General features: G+C 45.4%; 1 protein-coding gene across 1 annotated transcript in view; it reads right to left on the bottom strand.

Annotated features, from left to right (window-relative positions):
• LOC140198376 (uncharacterized) overlaps positions 1–16,119 on the bottom strand; it is a 141,538-nt gene that overhangs the window by 54,754 nt on the left and 70,665 nt on the right. Inside the window, exons 6-8 of the mRNA XM_072259471.1 lie at positions 15,788–15,866; positions 11,422–11,559; positions 6,996–7,070 (exon numbers count right to left, since the gene is read on the bottom strand). Coding sequence (XP_072115572.1) covers positions 6,996–7,070; positions 11,422–11,559; positions 15,788–15,866 — 292 coding nt within the window. The remainder of the gene's footprint in view (positions 1–6,995; positions 7,071–11,421; positions 11,560–15,787; positions 15,867–16,119) is intronic.

Here is a 16,119-nt window from a genome sequence, read left to right as displayed (position 1 = left end):
GCCCAGGCACCAGTTCGGGCGCGGCGCCGGCGCCGGGACTACAGCCCACAGAGCTCCTGTTGCGAGTTTACGTGCCCTCCCTCGTTTCGGTAGGATTTCCATACAGGTTTAATGGGCCGAAATACATTTCCTCTCACTTCCCCTTTCTCACTCTTAATTCCTTCAAACGCGCCGCCCCTCTCTCCAGCCGTTTCTCTTTCTCTCTCCGTGGCCCTCTTTCTCTCTCTTCGTCACACACCATTCCTCTCTCCCTTCCTGTTTCTCCAGCCCTGCCCCTCGCAGATTTCTCTTCCTCTCCCTCTCATTCACCTTTCCCCCCCTCTCTCGGCCCGTTTCTCTCTTTCTCACCCCCCTTTCATTCTCTCACTCTCTGTTTTCCCTCTCTCGTTCATTTTTCTCTCCATAGCTTGCTCTCTCTGTTTCTCTTCTCTCCTTCTCTTCTTTCTCTCTATTTCTCCCTCTCTTTATCTCTCTCCCCTCTCTTGCTATACGTCTGTCTCTGGCTGTTTCTCTGTCACTCTCCATTTCTCTCAAATTCTTTCTGGCTGTCTCTCTGTCTCCTCCCTGTGGGCCTCCATCTTTCTCTCACACACTCCCTTTATTCTCCCTCACCTTGCCTCTCATTCTCTCTCTCTCTCTGTGACTCTTTCTCCCTCGCCCTCTCTTTTTTCTTTCCGTCTTTATTTCTTTCTCTCTCTATCCCTCTCTTCTTTCTTGTTCTCGCTTCATCGCACCTCTAAGCAGTAAGATCAGCAAAGCTCCTGAGTTGGCAGTAAAATATTCAGCCTCTCTGTTACTCAATTAACACCATGGGACTCAAGCACAGACCAACTGGGAGCAGGCATAGGCCACTCGGCCCATCAAGCCTGACTCTTCTGTTGAGTCTGATCCATACTGCCCTCAACTCCTCTCTATACCAGCTGTCCACAGCCCACAAACCCCCATCTGTACTGATCCCTTTCCCAGCACTGTGTTTGCCTTCGTCATTCAACTGCTCATCTAGATACTTGTTAAATCTCATGGCAGTCTCTTCCTCAGTCAGATCTTAGATCCCAATCCCCCTTTGGGTGAAAAAGATTCTAACCTAATCCCCTCTTCCCTCTTGCCCTCGGGTTTGAGACACCTCTGTTCTGATGATAAGATTCCTACTACCTACCCTGCGCTGCTCATAACTTTGTACACTGGTATCTGGTCCCTTCTCTGCTCCAGGGAGAACAGACCCAGTCTCTTCAGTCTCCCCCTCAGAACTGAAACATTCTGGGCAACTTGGAACAACACACAAAGACGCTGGAGGAGCTCAGTGAGTTGAGCAGCATCTGTGGAGGGAAACGGGCAATCGTTGAGTACCCGTGCGGACGCCTTGGTTAATGGTAGATTAAATTAAAGTCTGTCACATGCCTTGTGGCCCAACAGGTTTCTGTGGCGTGAAGCGACTGCGAGTATGAGACTCCCACCTCCCCGGATAGGATGCCAGTCTATCGCGAGGTTAACCCCCAGCATTTTTGCCGGCACCCATTCTCAGCTGGGTAGACTGGAGCATTGTGTGGTTAAGTGCCTTGCCCAAGGGCACACACGCTGCCTTGGCTGAGGCTGGAACCCATGACCTTCAGATCGCTAGTCCAATGCCTTAACCACTTGGCCATGTAGTTAATGATAGAGGTCCATGGTTGGGAACTCCTGGTCTAGATAAAGGGTGCTGACCTGACACGTCTATAAAGGAAGCATTTGATTGGTTGAGAGTAGCATTTTTCCATTGCAGAGATTATTTGGTCAATGGAGCAGTGGAGGATGTTAGGAACAGAAAAAAATGAACAAAAGCTGTGAAATACAAAACAGAACAAAGAACAGTACAGCATACTACAGGCCATTCAGCCCACAATGTTGTGCCAACCCTTTAGCCTACTCCAAGATTAATCTAACTCTTCACTCCCATATAACCCTACATTCTCCTTTCATTCATGTGCCTCTGAAATGCCCTAACACATCAGCCTCTACCACCACCCCAGCAGCACGTTCCACACACCCAGCACTCTCCGTGTAGAAAACCTGCCTTTGACATTCCTCCCCCAGACTTTCCTCCAATCACCTTAAATGTATGCCCCCTCATATTAACCTTTTCCGGCCTGGGGGAGAAATCTAGCTGTCCACTCTAGTTCATCGTGTACACCTCTGTTAAGTCACCTCTCATCTTTCTTCTCTCCAAAGAAAAAAGTCTTAGTTCACTCAACCTATCCTCATGAGTGTCACTTTCTAATCTAGCATCCAGATAAATCTCCTCTACATTTTCACTAAAGCTTCCACGTTTTTCCTATAGCGAGGCGACCAGAACGGAACAAAATCCTCCCAAATGTGGTCCGACCAGAGTTTTTTTAGACCTGCAACATTGTGTTGGAGCTTTTGAACTCAATCTCCCAACTAATGAAGGCCAACACACCATACGCCTTTTTAACAACCCTACCTACTTGCACGTTAACAATGAGGGACGTATGTGAGTGAACTCCAAGATCATGTTTATATGTACCTGTGAGAAGAAAACGCAAGGATAACAGTTTTAGGGAACCTTGATTTTAAATAGATATTGAGGCCCTGGTTAAGAAAAAAAGGAGATGCATAGCAAGTATAGGCAGGTAGGAACAAATGAGGTACTTGAGCAGTATAGGAAATGCAATAGAACACTTCAGAAAGAAACCAGGAGGGCTAAAAGAAGGCACGAGGTTGCTCTAGTAAACAAGGTGATGGATTATAAGGGACAAAATTGGTCCTCTTGAAGATCAGAATAGCACTATGTGTGGAGACAAAAGAGTTGGGGAGATCTTAAATGGATTTGTTTATTCTGTCCTCATAATCTATTCTAATCTAAATTACTTGGGAAACAGACACAGAGTCTATAGAAGTAAGGCAAAGCAGCAGCGAGGTCATGGACCATGTACAGGTTACAGAGGAGGAGGTGTTTGCTGTCTTGAGGCAAATTAGGGCCTGATAAGATGCTCTTTTGGATATTGTGGGAGGCAAGTTCACAGACTGCTGGGGCCTTAGCAGAGATACTTAAATCATCCTTAGCAACATGAGAGGTGCTAGGGGATTGGAGGATAGCTGATGTTCTGCTGTTTAAGAAAGGCTCTAATTTTAAACCAGCAAATTATAAGCTGGTGAGCCTGACATCAGTAGTGGGAAAGTTGTTAGATGGAATTTGAAAGGATCGAATATATGAGCATTTGGTTAGATTTGGACCAATTAGGGATCGTCAGCATGACTTTGTGTATGGTAGATCATGTCTAATTAGGCTTAGAATTTTTTGAGGAAGTTGCCAGGAAAGTTGATGAAAGCAAGGCAGTGGATACTGTCCGTGGACTTTAGCAATGCATTTGACAAGGTCCCGAAAGGACGATTGGTCAAGGTGGTTCAGTTGCTCGGCATTCAAGCTGAGAGAGGAAATTGGATTAGACGTTGGCTTTGTGGGAGAAGCCAGAGAGTGGTAGTAGATGGTTGCCTCTCAGACTGGAGGCCTTTGACTAGTGGTGTGCCGCAAGAATTGGCTTTCAGCTGGATCCTTTGTTGTATGTCATCTATATCAACAATCTGAATAATAATGTGGTTAACTGGGTTATAAGGAAAGATTGAATAGGTTAGAAATTTATTCCCTGGAATGTAGAAGATTGCGGGAAGATTTGATAAAGGTACAGTATACAAAATTATTGAGAGCTACAGATAGGGTAAATGCAAACAGGCTATTTCCACTGAGACTACTAAATGTCATGGGTTGAAAGGTTAAATGTTTAAGGTGAAAGTTCTTCACTCAGGAGGGTCATGAGACTGTGGAACGAGCTGCCGGTGTAAGTGGTGCATACAAGCTCAATTTCAATGTTTAAGAGAAGGTTGGATGGGAGGTGTCCTGTGGGATCATGTTATTCTGACTGTTGAGAGTCACTACCATCATGATTGGTTAGCTTGGAAACTACAGCTGCTTTCCATTAGTTAGCACTCACAATATGCTGGAAAAACTCAGCAGGTCGGGCAGCATCAGTGGAAACGATGAGTCGACGTTTCGGGCCGGAATGTCGGCTCATCGTGTCCACTGATGCTGCCCGACCTGCTGAGTTTTTCCAGCATATTGTGAGTGTTGCTTTGATCACAGCATCTGCAGATTATTTTGTGTTTTCCAGTAGTTAGCTGCCTGGTGTCTAGTTTCAAATATCCGGTATATAAAGAGTTCAAGTGGAAGGTTCTTTGTCTCTCTCCCTCTGTTTAAGTTAAATGGCGTACATGGCCAATGGGAAAGAATGTTCTGTTCATGCATTTATCCAAGATGTTTATTGAATATTCAGCTTTATAGTGTCTGTAACTTGGGGAACATGAACGTTTGGTTGAATTTTTACTGCTTACTAAATAAATGATTGTGATATTTATTCGAAGACAGTGCTTTCTGTCTCACTTGCTAGACCTGCAAACCTGATTCAACATTACAGGAGGGCAATGGTCTGGGTGTAGGTCGATGAGACGAGGGTTCCAATCATTTGGCATGAATTTGATGGGCCGAAGGACCTGCTCCTGTGTTGTAGTTTTCTATCTATGGCTCTGTCTCTTTGTTCCCCAACATTGTTAGCAACCCTGACAATGAGAGGCAGTTAGAGAGTATAACTGAGCATAAAAGTTTGTGGAATATGGAAATGGACAATGTGTCAGGCAAAGGAAGGGAAAAGCAGAGTCAGCATTTCGGGTGGATGTCTGAGAGCAGAAATGGCTGCACAGCGAAAAGAAGTTATCTGAGTTGCAGTATATTATTGATTATAGAAGTTTGTAGCATGCCCTGCCAGAGGATAATGAATCTGCAGAACTTATTGCCAGAAACAGCTGTAGAGATCAGGTCATTGGGTATATGTAAAGTGGAGGTTGAAAGGTTCTTGATTAATAAAGGTACCAGAAGTTAATAGCAGGTGGTAGGAGAATGGGTTGAGAAGAATACAAAAACCAGCCATGATGGAATGGTGCAGCAGACTTAATGGCCCGTATGACTTAATTTTGCTGCTGTGTCTTATGGTCTAATGCAGGGGTTCCCAACCTAAGGTCCATGGACCCCTCAGTTAATGGTAAGGGTCCATGGCATAGAAAAGGGGGAACCCCTGGTCAAATGGGTGGTGGAGGAGGCATTTTAGAGGCTGCTAGATATGTAGGTTCATAACTATACAGGAAATGGAGGGGTATGGACATTGCACGGGCAGAAGGGCTTAGGTGTCATTAGCTGAAATAGTTTGGCACAGCTTACATTGAACAGTACAGGCCCTTGAGACCACGATGTACTCTACAGTACTGTGCAGATATATATAGCTAAGGTGCCCAGGTCTTTTGCATAGTACTGTATTGTCAACAGAGTGAAGATCCAGTCTGTAAATCAGGCGGGAGCAAAGGATGTTGCGAATGGTGTGGGTGGAGCACCGCGGGTGTGGGACAGGTGGCAGAGGAGGAGTGACGGGGCGGGTGGAGTGGGGAGGGGTGGTTTGCTGGAGTGTGTGCAGACACATCCAGCTCTGAGACACCAGGCAAGTCACTTGATTCGGAATAATTGGTCTATTGATCATTTCAGATTGTCTTTCTGGTGCTTCCCACTCCCTCCCCACTCCTTTCTCCCTTTCCCAACCATGATTCCCCTCTCCCTATCCCATTCCCACTTTCAGAGACACATATCAGAATCAGGTTTATCATCACTCAGAGATGTTATGAAATTTGTTTTTTTTTGTGCAGCAGCACAGTGCAATACTGTATATATTTCTAAGACTTTTGCACAGTACAGCAGTGCTGTCCTTTTAGCCTACTCTAAGATCAATCTAGCCCTTCTCTCCTACGTAGCCCTCCATTTTTCTATCATTCATGTGCATATCTTAGAGCTTATTAAATGCCTCGAATGTATCTGCCTCTACGACCAGGGCATTCCATGCACCCGCCGCACTGTGTGTAAAAACTTACTCTGACATCGCTCCTATACTTTTCTCCAATTACATTAAAGTTAAGCCCCCTTGTATTAGCCATTTCTGCCCTGGGTTAAAAAAAAAGACTGGTTGTCCACTTGATATATGCCTCTTATTGTGTTGCACACCTCGGTCAAGTCACTCCTCATCCTCCTTCACTCCAAAGAGGAAAGCCCTCGCTCGCTCAATGTGAAAATGTTTTGTGTGGAAGGTCCTGTTCCCCTGTTCCATTGCTCCACGCTGCTTGACTCGCCAAGTTCCTCTGGTGTGCCTTTGTGTTTTGCTCTAGACTCCCGCACCTACGGTTTCTTGTGTGGCCACCATTTTGGTCAATCTTCTCTGCACTTTCTCCAGTGCCAAACGAGATGAGTGTAAACCAGTGGCTGATGGTCAGCATGGACTTGATGGGCCGAAGAACCTGATTTTGCACTCTCTCTTTCTCTCTATGACTCACTGACGCTAGTCATTGAAAGTCCAGTACTTCCTCCTAATGGCTGATTTATGCTTGTGCGTCAAATATGTGCCGTAGGTATCGTGTACCCTACCCCGTAGGGTAACGTGCACCTCCCCAAAAATGTAACTCACGTGTCGCGGTGACACAGACCGCAACAACTGTGATTGGTCCACTTGGTAGCATCGCATTTCCTCCTACGCATTTCCGGTTGCTTTTCTCCGCCATGTCTGTACACTGATGCGAAACCAAATCGTCAAATCTACCTGCCGACATCCGAAAACATTTGAAATGCATTTCCTCATCCACGTCTCCCACGAAGAAACTCAACACAGTGGCATAGAAACCCCACTGCCAACTAGCGCTTTGGTGGTGAATTGCAGAGTGACGCAGACACAACTACGCATGCTCGCTATGGCGTAGGACTACGCAAAGGTATAAATCAGGCCTACAGCATAGCCCGTACACACAAGTATAAATCAGCCTTAACACAACACCAAACTACTCCATTCCACTACATGCAAGTAAGATCGATTATAAGCTTTGTTTCCTCAGCTTTCACTGACCGTCCCAACTCTTACCTGCAGAGCAGTGCGGGAGGACTTGTCCTGTCTTGTTATTTTTCCACATCCCAACTTCTGTACAGGTGAAGTCCCCTGTCAATAGAAGTTCACAAAGTGTTAAGCAGCAGCATCTACAACAGAGTCAGCCAGGAAACATTTGGAAGTTCCTGGTGGGAAACAGCCCTCCCACTGAGCCCAACGTACAGCATGGTCTCCTCTGTCTTCCCATGGGGATTTAAACATTCTCACATCTGCTGTGTTCTGATATCTGTCCTACAAAATTCATCTCGGGGGGGGCAAATTAATAAGATAGATCATCTTGTTGAGGGGTGTTGCAACAACAACCTTGTATCAATAAGACTGAGGAATTGATTGTGGACATCAGGAAGGGGAAGTTGAGGGAAGGCACACTAGTCTTCATCGAGGGGGTCAGCAGTGGAAAGGGTGAGCAGTTTCAAGTACCCGGAAGTCAGCATTTCTGAGGATTTGTCCTGTGCCTAACATACTGATGCGGTTACAAAGCAGGTGCACCTGTCGCTGTATTTCATCAGCTGTTTGAGGAGATGAGGTACGTCAGCAAAGACTAGCAAATTTGTACTGTGAAGAGTATTCTAACTGGTTGCATGACCATCTGGTATGGGGCCACTGCACAGGATCAGAAAAAGCTGCAGAAAGTTGCAATCTCAGCCAGGAATGCCAATCGTACGGGCACCGCTCACAATGTGAACTCGGGGAGCTCCATCAGGAGCTCTAGCCTCAGCAGTATCCAGGACATTTGCAAGGAGACAGCATCCATCACTAAAGACCCCCATCACCCAGGACATGCCCTCTTCTCATTGTTACCATCAGGGAAGAGGTACAGGAGCCTGCAGGCACACACTCAAAGATTCAGGTACGTATGAGACCATAAGTCAGAGGAGCAGAATTAGGCCATTTGGCCCATCAAGTCTGCTCCACCATTTCATCATGGCTATTCCATTTTCCCTCTCAGTCCCAATCTGCTGCCTTCTCCCCATTTCCCTTCATATGAAGAATCTATCAACCTGTGTCTTAAATATCTGTAAAGACTTGACCTCCACAGCCACCTCTGACAACAAATTCTACCTATCCACCACTGTCTGGGTAAAGAAATTCCTCCTCATCTCTGCTCTAAAAGGATGCGCTTCTTTTCAGAGATTATATCCTCTGGTCCTAGACTCCCCCACCATTGGAAGCATCCACTCTAGTGAGGCCTTGCAGCATTCAATAGGTTTTAATTAGGTCACCCATATTTCTTCTGAATTGCAGTGAGCAGATACCCAGATCCATCAAACTCTCTTCATGTGAGAAGCTCTTCAGTACTGCAATCATTTTTGTGAACCTCCTTTGAACCCTCTCCAGTTTCAGCACATCCTTTCTAAGATAAGGGGCCCAAAACTGTTCACAGTACTCCAAGTGAGGCCTCACCAGTGCTTTAGAAAGTCTCAACATTACATTCCTGCTTTTATATTCTCATCCTCTTGAAATGCATGTTAATATCGCATTTGGCTTTTTCACCACCGACTCAACCTGCAAATTATCCTCTAGGGAATCCTGCACAAGGACTCCTAAGTCCCTTTGCATCTCAGAGTTTTGAATTTTCACTCCATTTCAAAAATAGTTTCCTCTTTTATTTCTTCCACCAAAGTGCATGGGCATATAATGCCCAACACTGTATTTCATCTGCTATGCCTTTGCCCATTCTCCTAATCTGTCTAAGTCCTTCTCTTCTGTAGCCTCTCTACTTCCTCAAAGCTACCTAACCCTCCACCTACTGGTAGGTGATAGTATCATCTATAAACTTTGCAACAGAGCCACCAATTCCATCGTCCAAATCATTGACATATAACGTAAAAGGAATCAGTCCTGACACAGACCCCATGGAACACCACGAGTCACAGGCAGCCAACCACAAAAGGCTCCTTTTATTACCACTCTTTGCCCATGGCAGTCAGCCACAACTTTATCCATGCTAGTATCTTTCCTACATTTAAAAAAAAGATACATTTAATAAATAGTGCAAAAAGAGAAAAAAAAGTAGTGAGGTCGTATTCATGGGTTCAATGACCATTCAGAAATCTGATGACAAAGGGTTGGAGCTAGTCCTGGTGGGATATCGATTTGCACAAGTTGATTTGCCTTATGATTTGCAGATTTGAAGCTGAAGAACATACAAGTGCTTTGGGGGGAGGGGGTTGTCTTGAAAAGGAAACCCCATTCAATAACAAGAATGAAACCTGGGATTTATCTCTCAGTAGTAACACACACACAATGTTGGAGGGACACAGCAAGTTGAGCAGAATATATGGAAAGGAATAAATGGCTGATGTTTCGAGCCAAGACCCTTCATCAGGACTGGAACAGAAGGCAGAAGAAGACAGAATAAGAAGGTGGGGGGGAGGGGTACAAACTGGCGGGTGATAGGTGAAGCAAGGTGGGTGGGTGGGAGAGGGGAGATGAAATGTGAAACTGGGAGGTGATAGGTGGAAGAGATAAAGGGTTGAAGGAGAAACAACCTGATAGGAAAGGAGAGTGGACCATGGAAGAATCAGAAGGAGGAGGGGAACCAGACAGAGGTGATGGGCAGGTGAAGAGGAGAATGGAAAAGGAGAGAAGTGGAAGAGGGAGAAATTGATTTTTATGCCGTCATGCTGGAGGCTACCTAGATGGTATACGTGTTGTTGCTCCTCCAACTTGAGTGTATCTTAGATTATGAAGACACGCAGTCCTCTTTTATTGTCATTTAGTAATGCATGCATTAAGAAATGATACAATATTTCCTCCAGTGTGATAACACAGAAACACAGGACAGACCAAGACTGAAAAACTAACAAAACCACATAATTATAACATATAGTTACAACAGTGCAACAATACCATAACTTGATGAAGAACAGTCCATGAGCACAGTAAAAAGTTCAAAGTCTGTCAAATGTCCCACATCCCATGCAGACGGGAGAAGAAAGAAAAACTCTCCCTGCCATGCCCGACCGCAGTCCGACTCTGAGTCGTCCGAAAACTTCGAGCCTCTGATCAGCCCTCCAACACCGAGTACCGAGAACCATCTCTATCCGAGCAATTCGACCTTAATCTCGGTCACCAACAGCAGGCAAAGCCGGGGATTTTGAGGCCTTCCCTCCGGAAGATTCACGATCGTGTAGTAACGACAGCAGTGAACGGGCATTTCAGAAATTTCTCCAGATGTTCCTCTGAGCTTCCACATCTGTCTCCATCAAATCAGAATTGTCCACGGCCCCTATTTAATGGATATGATATCATTTTTCACTGGAGGGCTGCGCACGCGCGGCGCGCTGCACTCTCTCCTCCCGCCATCTTGTTATATGTGATGACAATAATAAATCAATACCTATTAGATTAGATTAGATTCAACTTTATTATCATTGTGCCGAGTACAGATACAAAGCCAATGAAATGCAGTTCGCATCTGACCAGAAATGCAAAGAATAGTGTTATTTACAAAATAACTGCGAATAAAAAGTAAGTGCTACATCACACAAATATAAAAGTACTGAGACAGTACAATACGGATGCAATACTGCTTAACGCTGTGATGTGAGGTTCAGCAGGGTCACAGCCTCAGGGAAGAAGCTCTTTCTGTGCCTGCTGGTGCGGGAGCGGAGGCTCCTGTAGCGCCTACCGGATGGGAGGAGAGTAAAAAGTCCATGGTTAGGGTGAGATGCATCCTTGATAATGCTTTTCGCCCTGCCCAGGCAGCATTTATGGTAGATGTTCTCAATGGTGGGCAATTGGGTGCCGATAATCCACTGGGCAGTTTTCACCACACGCTGGAGTGCTTTGCAGTCCGATACGGGTATGTTACCATGGAACATACCCTTCAGCCCATCAAATCCACTTTTACACCAACCCCTCTCCTACCCATTTGACTCTACTCACATTTCCATCAACTCTATCCCCTGGCCCTCAGGCCAGATGCTACCCCTCACCCCCACACTCTAGGGGGTTAATTTCCAGTGGCCAGTTAACTCACCAACCCTGCACTGGGATTGTGGAGGGAATCAGAGCACCTGGGGGAAACTTGCATGGTTCAATGGATCGATGATTCCATTTAATATCAGAGAATGTATGCAGTATACAACTGAAATTCTTACTCTCCACAGACACCCATGAAACAGAAGAGAAAACCCCAAAGAATGAATGACAGAAAGATGTTGGAACCCCAAAGGCCCCCTCCCCCTCCCATGCACAAACACCAGCAAAACATCACCCCTCCCTCCACTTATCCAGCAGAAATCACTGCCCACCATGCAAGCAAAGCCCCCAAAGAGACCATAACCTAGAGTCCATAAAAAAACACTGTTCATCCCAAAAGTTTGACATCCCACAGTCTCTCTCTCTTTCTCTCACTCTGTCACTCTCACTCTCACAAGTGACATTGGCTACTTACGCTGGCTGTCTGGGTCCATTTCATAGTACGGCTCATTGCACTGGTATTGTATCAGGGACTGGTAGGAGGTGACACCGCTCCCACTGAGGTACGTGAACTGTCCATTCTCAATGGCAGGTGGAGAGCCGCAATCCACCGCTGAAGAGAAAAGGAACGGGGCAAGAATGTCAGCCGATGGTCAATGATTCAATTTAATATCAGAGAATGTATACAGTATATAACCTGAAATTCTTAGTCTTTTGTAGAAACACTTTGCAAATAAAGTTGGTAGATTTCAATGATTCAGTTTCAGCTCTTGCTCCACCCCTTCCCATCACCTGTTTATACCGGCTCTCTCCCCCTAATCTATGTAGTCGATTGCCCATTTCCCTCCATTGACGCTGCCTGACTCATTGAGTTCTGATCCCAGTATCTTGTGTCTCCAGCTGCCTGCTAATACCCAGTGTGCTGATCCCCAGTGATCTGTGACCTTGGCACAATCCCTGCAACAGACAGGAAATAAAGAAGTGGATTCTGGAGGTGAGGGGGTGAGCAACTGGCCACGCCCTCAAGGCAGCATCTGACCGAGTGTGGTATCAGTGTAACTGTGGTCAATTGGCATTAACGAGAGACAGCTCCCGAGGCTGGAGTTGGTCGAGAGGAGGCAGACAGGACTGAGATAGATCAGCTGATGGAGTGGTATTGCACTTAACATCACAGTCAGGTGTTGATTGCGAGCTTTGGGAAGGGGAGATTAGGAGAATCCACACCAGTCAAGGGGTCAGCAGTGGAAAGAGTGACAAGTTTCAAGTTCCTTGGTATCAACATCTCAGAGGAACTGTGCTGAGCCCAAGACGTGGTGATACAGTTTGAGATCTGGTATGTCACTGAAGACTCGAGCAAATTTCTACAGATGTACTGTGGAGAGCATTCTGACTGGTTGCGTCACCGAGGGACGCTTAATTTTGATCAAGGGTAGAGTTTAAAAACTTACTCTGATCCAATCTTCATTCAATTACTTTCAACAGCAGTGCTGGATGAAAATTAACAGTGTTTTTTTCCTAAGCTTGGGAAGTTATGGTTCATCAAGAAATTTGTTGTTTTGCAACAACAGGAGCCCCTCAGGACTGTGTACTAAGCCCCCTCCTTTACTCCCTGTATACCCATGACTGTGTCACCACCCATAGCTCTAACCTGCTAATTAAATTTACTGATGACACTACATTGATTGGCCTTATCTCAAACAATAACGAGGTGACCTACAGGGAAGAAGTCTCTCTGACACAGTGGCGTCAAGAAAACAACCTCTCCCTCAATGTCGCAAAAACAAAGGAGCTGGTTGTGGACTACAGGAGGAACAGTGCAAAGGCATTGAATTGCTATAAATCACAAAAATGAAGTGACATTGACACCCAGGAACCTGAAACTAGACTGCTTCAAGTTACTCAGTTGCACAATTACAATGAGATCCAGAGCAGACAGTTGTGTTTTATGATGGTTCCTGTTTTGGTGGGAGTCCCAGACCACCAGGGCTTAATCTCTCTCCGCTACTGAGCACCTCTTCATGAAACGCTGTCACAGGAAAGCAGCATCCATCATCAGGGACCCCCACCACCCAGGATATGCTGTCTTAATGCTGCCATCAGGAAGAATGTACAGGAGTCTCAGGAGTCAGACTGCCAGGTTCAGGAACAATTACTACCCTCAATCATCAGGCTCTTGAAGCAAAGCAGATAACTTCACTCAACTTCACTTGCCCCTTCATTGAAATGTTCCCTCAACCTAACACTCACTTTCAAGGATCCTTCATCTCATGTTCTCTATATTTATTGCTTATTTATTTATTATTATTATTTCTTTCTTTTTGTATTTGCATAGTTTGTTGTCTTTTCGCACTGGTTGAACACCCTAGCTGGTGTGGTCTGTCATTGATTCTGTTATAGTTACTATTCCATGATGCATTTATTGAGTATGCCTGCAAGAAAATGAATATCAGGGTTGTATATGGTGAGATATATTTACTTTGATAATAAATTTACTTTGAACTTATGTATTCTCAAAGTACACATATGGCACCCTGAGATTGATCTTGATTTTCTTGTGGGCATACTCAATAAACCTATAGAATAGTAACCATAACAGAATCAATGACAGACCGCCCAACTGAGATGTTCAACCAGAGAGCAAAATATGCCCATCAAGCAAATACAAGCCACAACTCATCAAAGTGACATTGACATCCAGAAACCAGAAACTGGACTGCTTTATGTTATCCTGTTGCACAGTTACGGTGGGACAGAGGTCATGCAGTTCTGCTCAATGATGACGGAACTCTGTGGTTAGCGTCCTTTCCACAATGAATGTCATACGATTTGAGTGAGTGTGCGCGCGCACGTGAGCAAATTGTGTTATTTTTGCATTTACCCATGGAAGATCCACATTCAACAATTCAGGAACAGCTTCTTCCTCTCTGCCATCAGTTTTTTGAATAGTCCATGAACCACGTGAGCAGTACCTCAAACATTTTTGCAATATTTATTTAATTTTGTAATTTACAGAAATTTTATGTCCTATAAAACACCAAATTTCACATCATGTAAGTCAGTGATAATAAACCGGATTCCAATTCTTTAAATAAAGGACCAAGTGAAGCTTCCCTTACTGCATATACAGCTCAGTCAGAACTGTAAAAGCATAACCTATAGGAGCAGAATTAGGCCATTTGGCCCATCAAGTCTGCTGATCATGAGTGATCAAATTCCCTCTCAGCCTCAATCTCCCGCCTTCTCCCCATATCCCTTCATGCCCTGACCAATCAAGAACCTATCAACCTCTGCCTTAAATATACCCAATGACTTAGCCTCCACAGCCGCCTGTAGCAATGAATTCCAGATTCAGTACCCTCTGCCTCAAGAAATTCCTCCTCATCTCCATTCTAAATGGACGCCTCCTATTCCAAGGCTGGTTTTAGACTCACCACCATAAAAAAACATTCTCTCCACATCCACCCTATCGAGGACACTTCGAATCAAAACCATGCATCAGGTCTGACAGTGGAGAGGTGGGAACAGCAAGTTTTTGGGGGGGGGGGGGCGACAGTGATTATACGGGAGCCTGAGCTGATTGGTAGACTGAGGAAGGGAAGGAAGGAGGACCCTGTCTCGGTCAATCTCCCCCTCTGCTCTTTATAGTGGTAACTCCCCTCTCTACCTTCAGTCTCGATGAAGACTCTGAACCCACAATGTCGACTGTCAAGTTCCCCCCTCAGATGCTACCCGACCCTTTGAGTTCCTCCAGCAGATCATTTGTCACTCCAGGTTCCAGTATCCGCAGTCTCTTGTGTTCCTAGCGTGTGGAAAAGCTTCCTGTGAACTTGACCTTGCTCAGTATGGCACAATCTGTCTGCGCACAAACAAAAACCTTTCACTGTATCTCAGAACTCCTGCACAATAAAACAATTAGCAGCACCAATCCCACAAGGTACATGCAAAGCTCCTGGTCTACTCCTGGTCCTATTTCCTGTCTCCTGCTTTCCACTTGGCCTGTCGAGCTCCTTCACCTTTCATCACGGTCATGGCTGATCTGCCTGTGGACTCACCTGCCTTTTCCCCATAATCTTTACTAGCCCTGCTATGCGAAAATCTAATCTAAATGCGTATTCAATATATATTGTTTTATTGAGATACAGCATGGTATAGGTGAGCACCCAGTTTAACCCTATCCTAATTAAGGGACATCTTACGATGACCAGTTAACCTACCAATGAATAGGTCTTTGGAGTGTGGGAGGAAACCAGAGCACCCGGAGGAAATTCACACAGTCACAGGTAGAACAAGCAAACTTCTTAAAGACAACAGCTGGAATTAGACAGTAAGATTTAGGAGCAAAATTAAGCCATTTGGCCCATTGAGTCTGCTCTGCCAATTCGTCATAGCTGATCCAATTTTCCTCTCGGCCCCAATCTCCTGCCTTCACCCTGGAACCCTTCATGCCCTTACTAATCAAGTAACTATCAACCCCTGCCTTAATTGTAATCAGGTCACTGGTAACATGAAGTGTTGTGCTAACCACTACGCTAACGTGCCTCTTATTTAATAAGGTTGTGTCTACTCCTTCCCTGAGCAGAGAATTCCACAGATTCCCCAACTCGGGGAAAAGTTTCTCCTCAAGTCCATCCCAATATTTCCCCGAGTTTTGAGGCTATGTCTCACTGATCTTGGGCTGCTGAAGGTCACTGGCTACCTCATTTAGTGCTGAAGGTAATCATTATGCATCTTTTTATTATGGGAGGGGTTTAAAGAATCGAGGGTCGTCACTGCATGTGTGTGCCAGCGATAACTACGGTTAAGAACACGCCAACAGAGGAACTGCTGGGAAGTGTACTTACGTTGACATTTGTATCCGGAGGTGGACCAAGTCCCATTCTTCTGGCATTCCATGAAGTAATGGGGAATTGTCTTGAAGCCCTGAGACAGAGAGAGAGAGAGGGTATGGGAGATTTGAATTGAGTTGTGAAAGCTCTGTGTAGCGGCACAGTAGTGTATCGGTCAGGGTAACGCTATACAATGCCAGAGATTTGAAGATTGAGGATCAATTGCTGTCGCTGTCTGTAAGGTGTTAGGATCTTTTCCCCGTGACCACATGGGCTTCCTCTAGGTACAACACACACAAAGTGCTGGAGGAACTCAGCAGGCCAGGCAGCACCCGTGGAAAAGAGTG

Source organism: Mobula birostris, chromosome 5, assembly GCF_030028105.1.
Source record: "Mobula birostris isolate sMobBir1 chromosome 5, sMobBir1.hap1, whole genome shotgun sequence".
Lineage (NCBI taxonomy): Eukaryota > Metazoa > Chordata > Chondrichthyes > Myliobatiformes > Myliobatidae > Mobula > Mobula birostris.
Note: the sequence above shows the minus strand (reverse complement) of the source record. Positions and strands in the feature narration are given on the sequence as shown.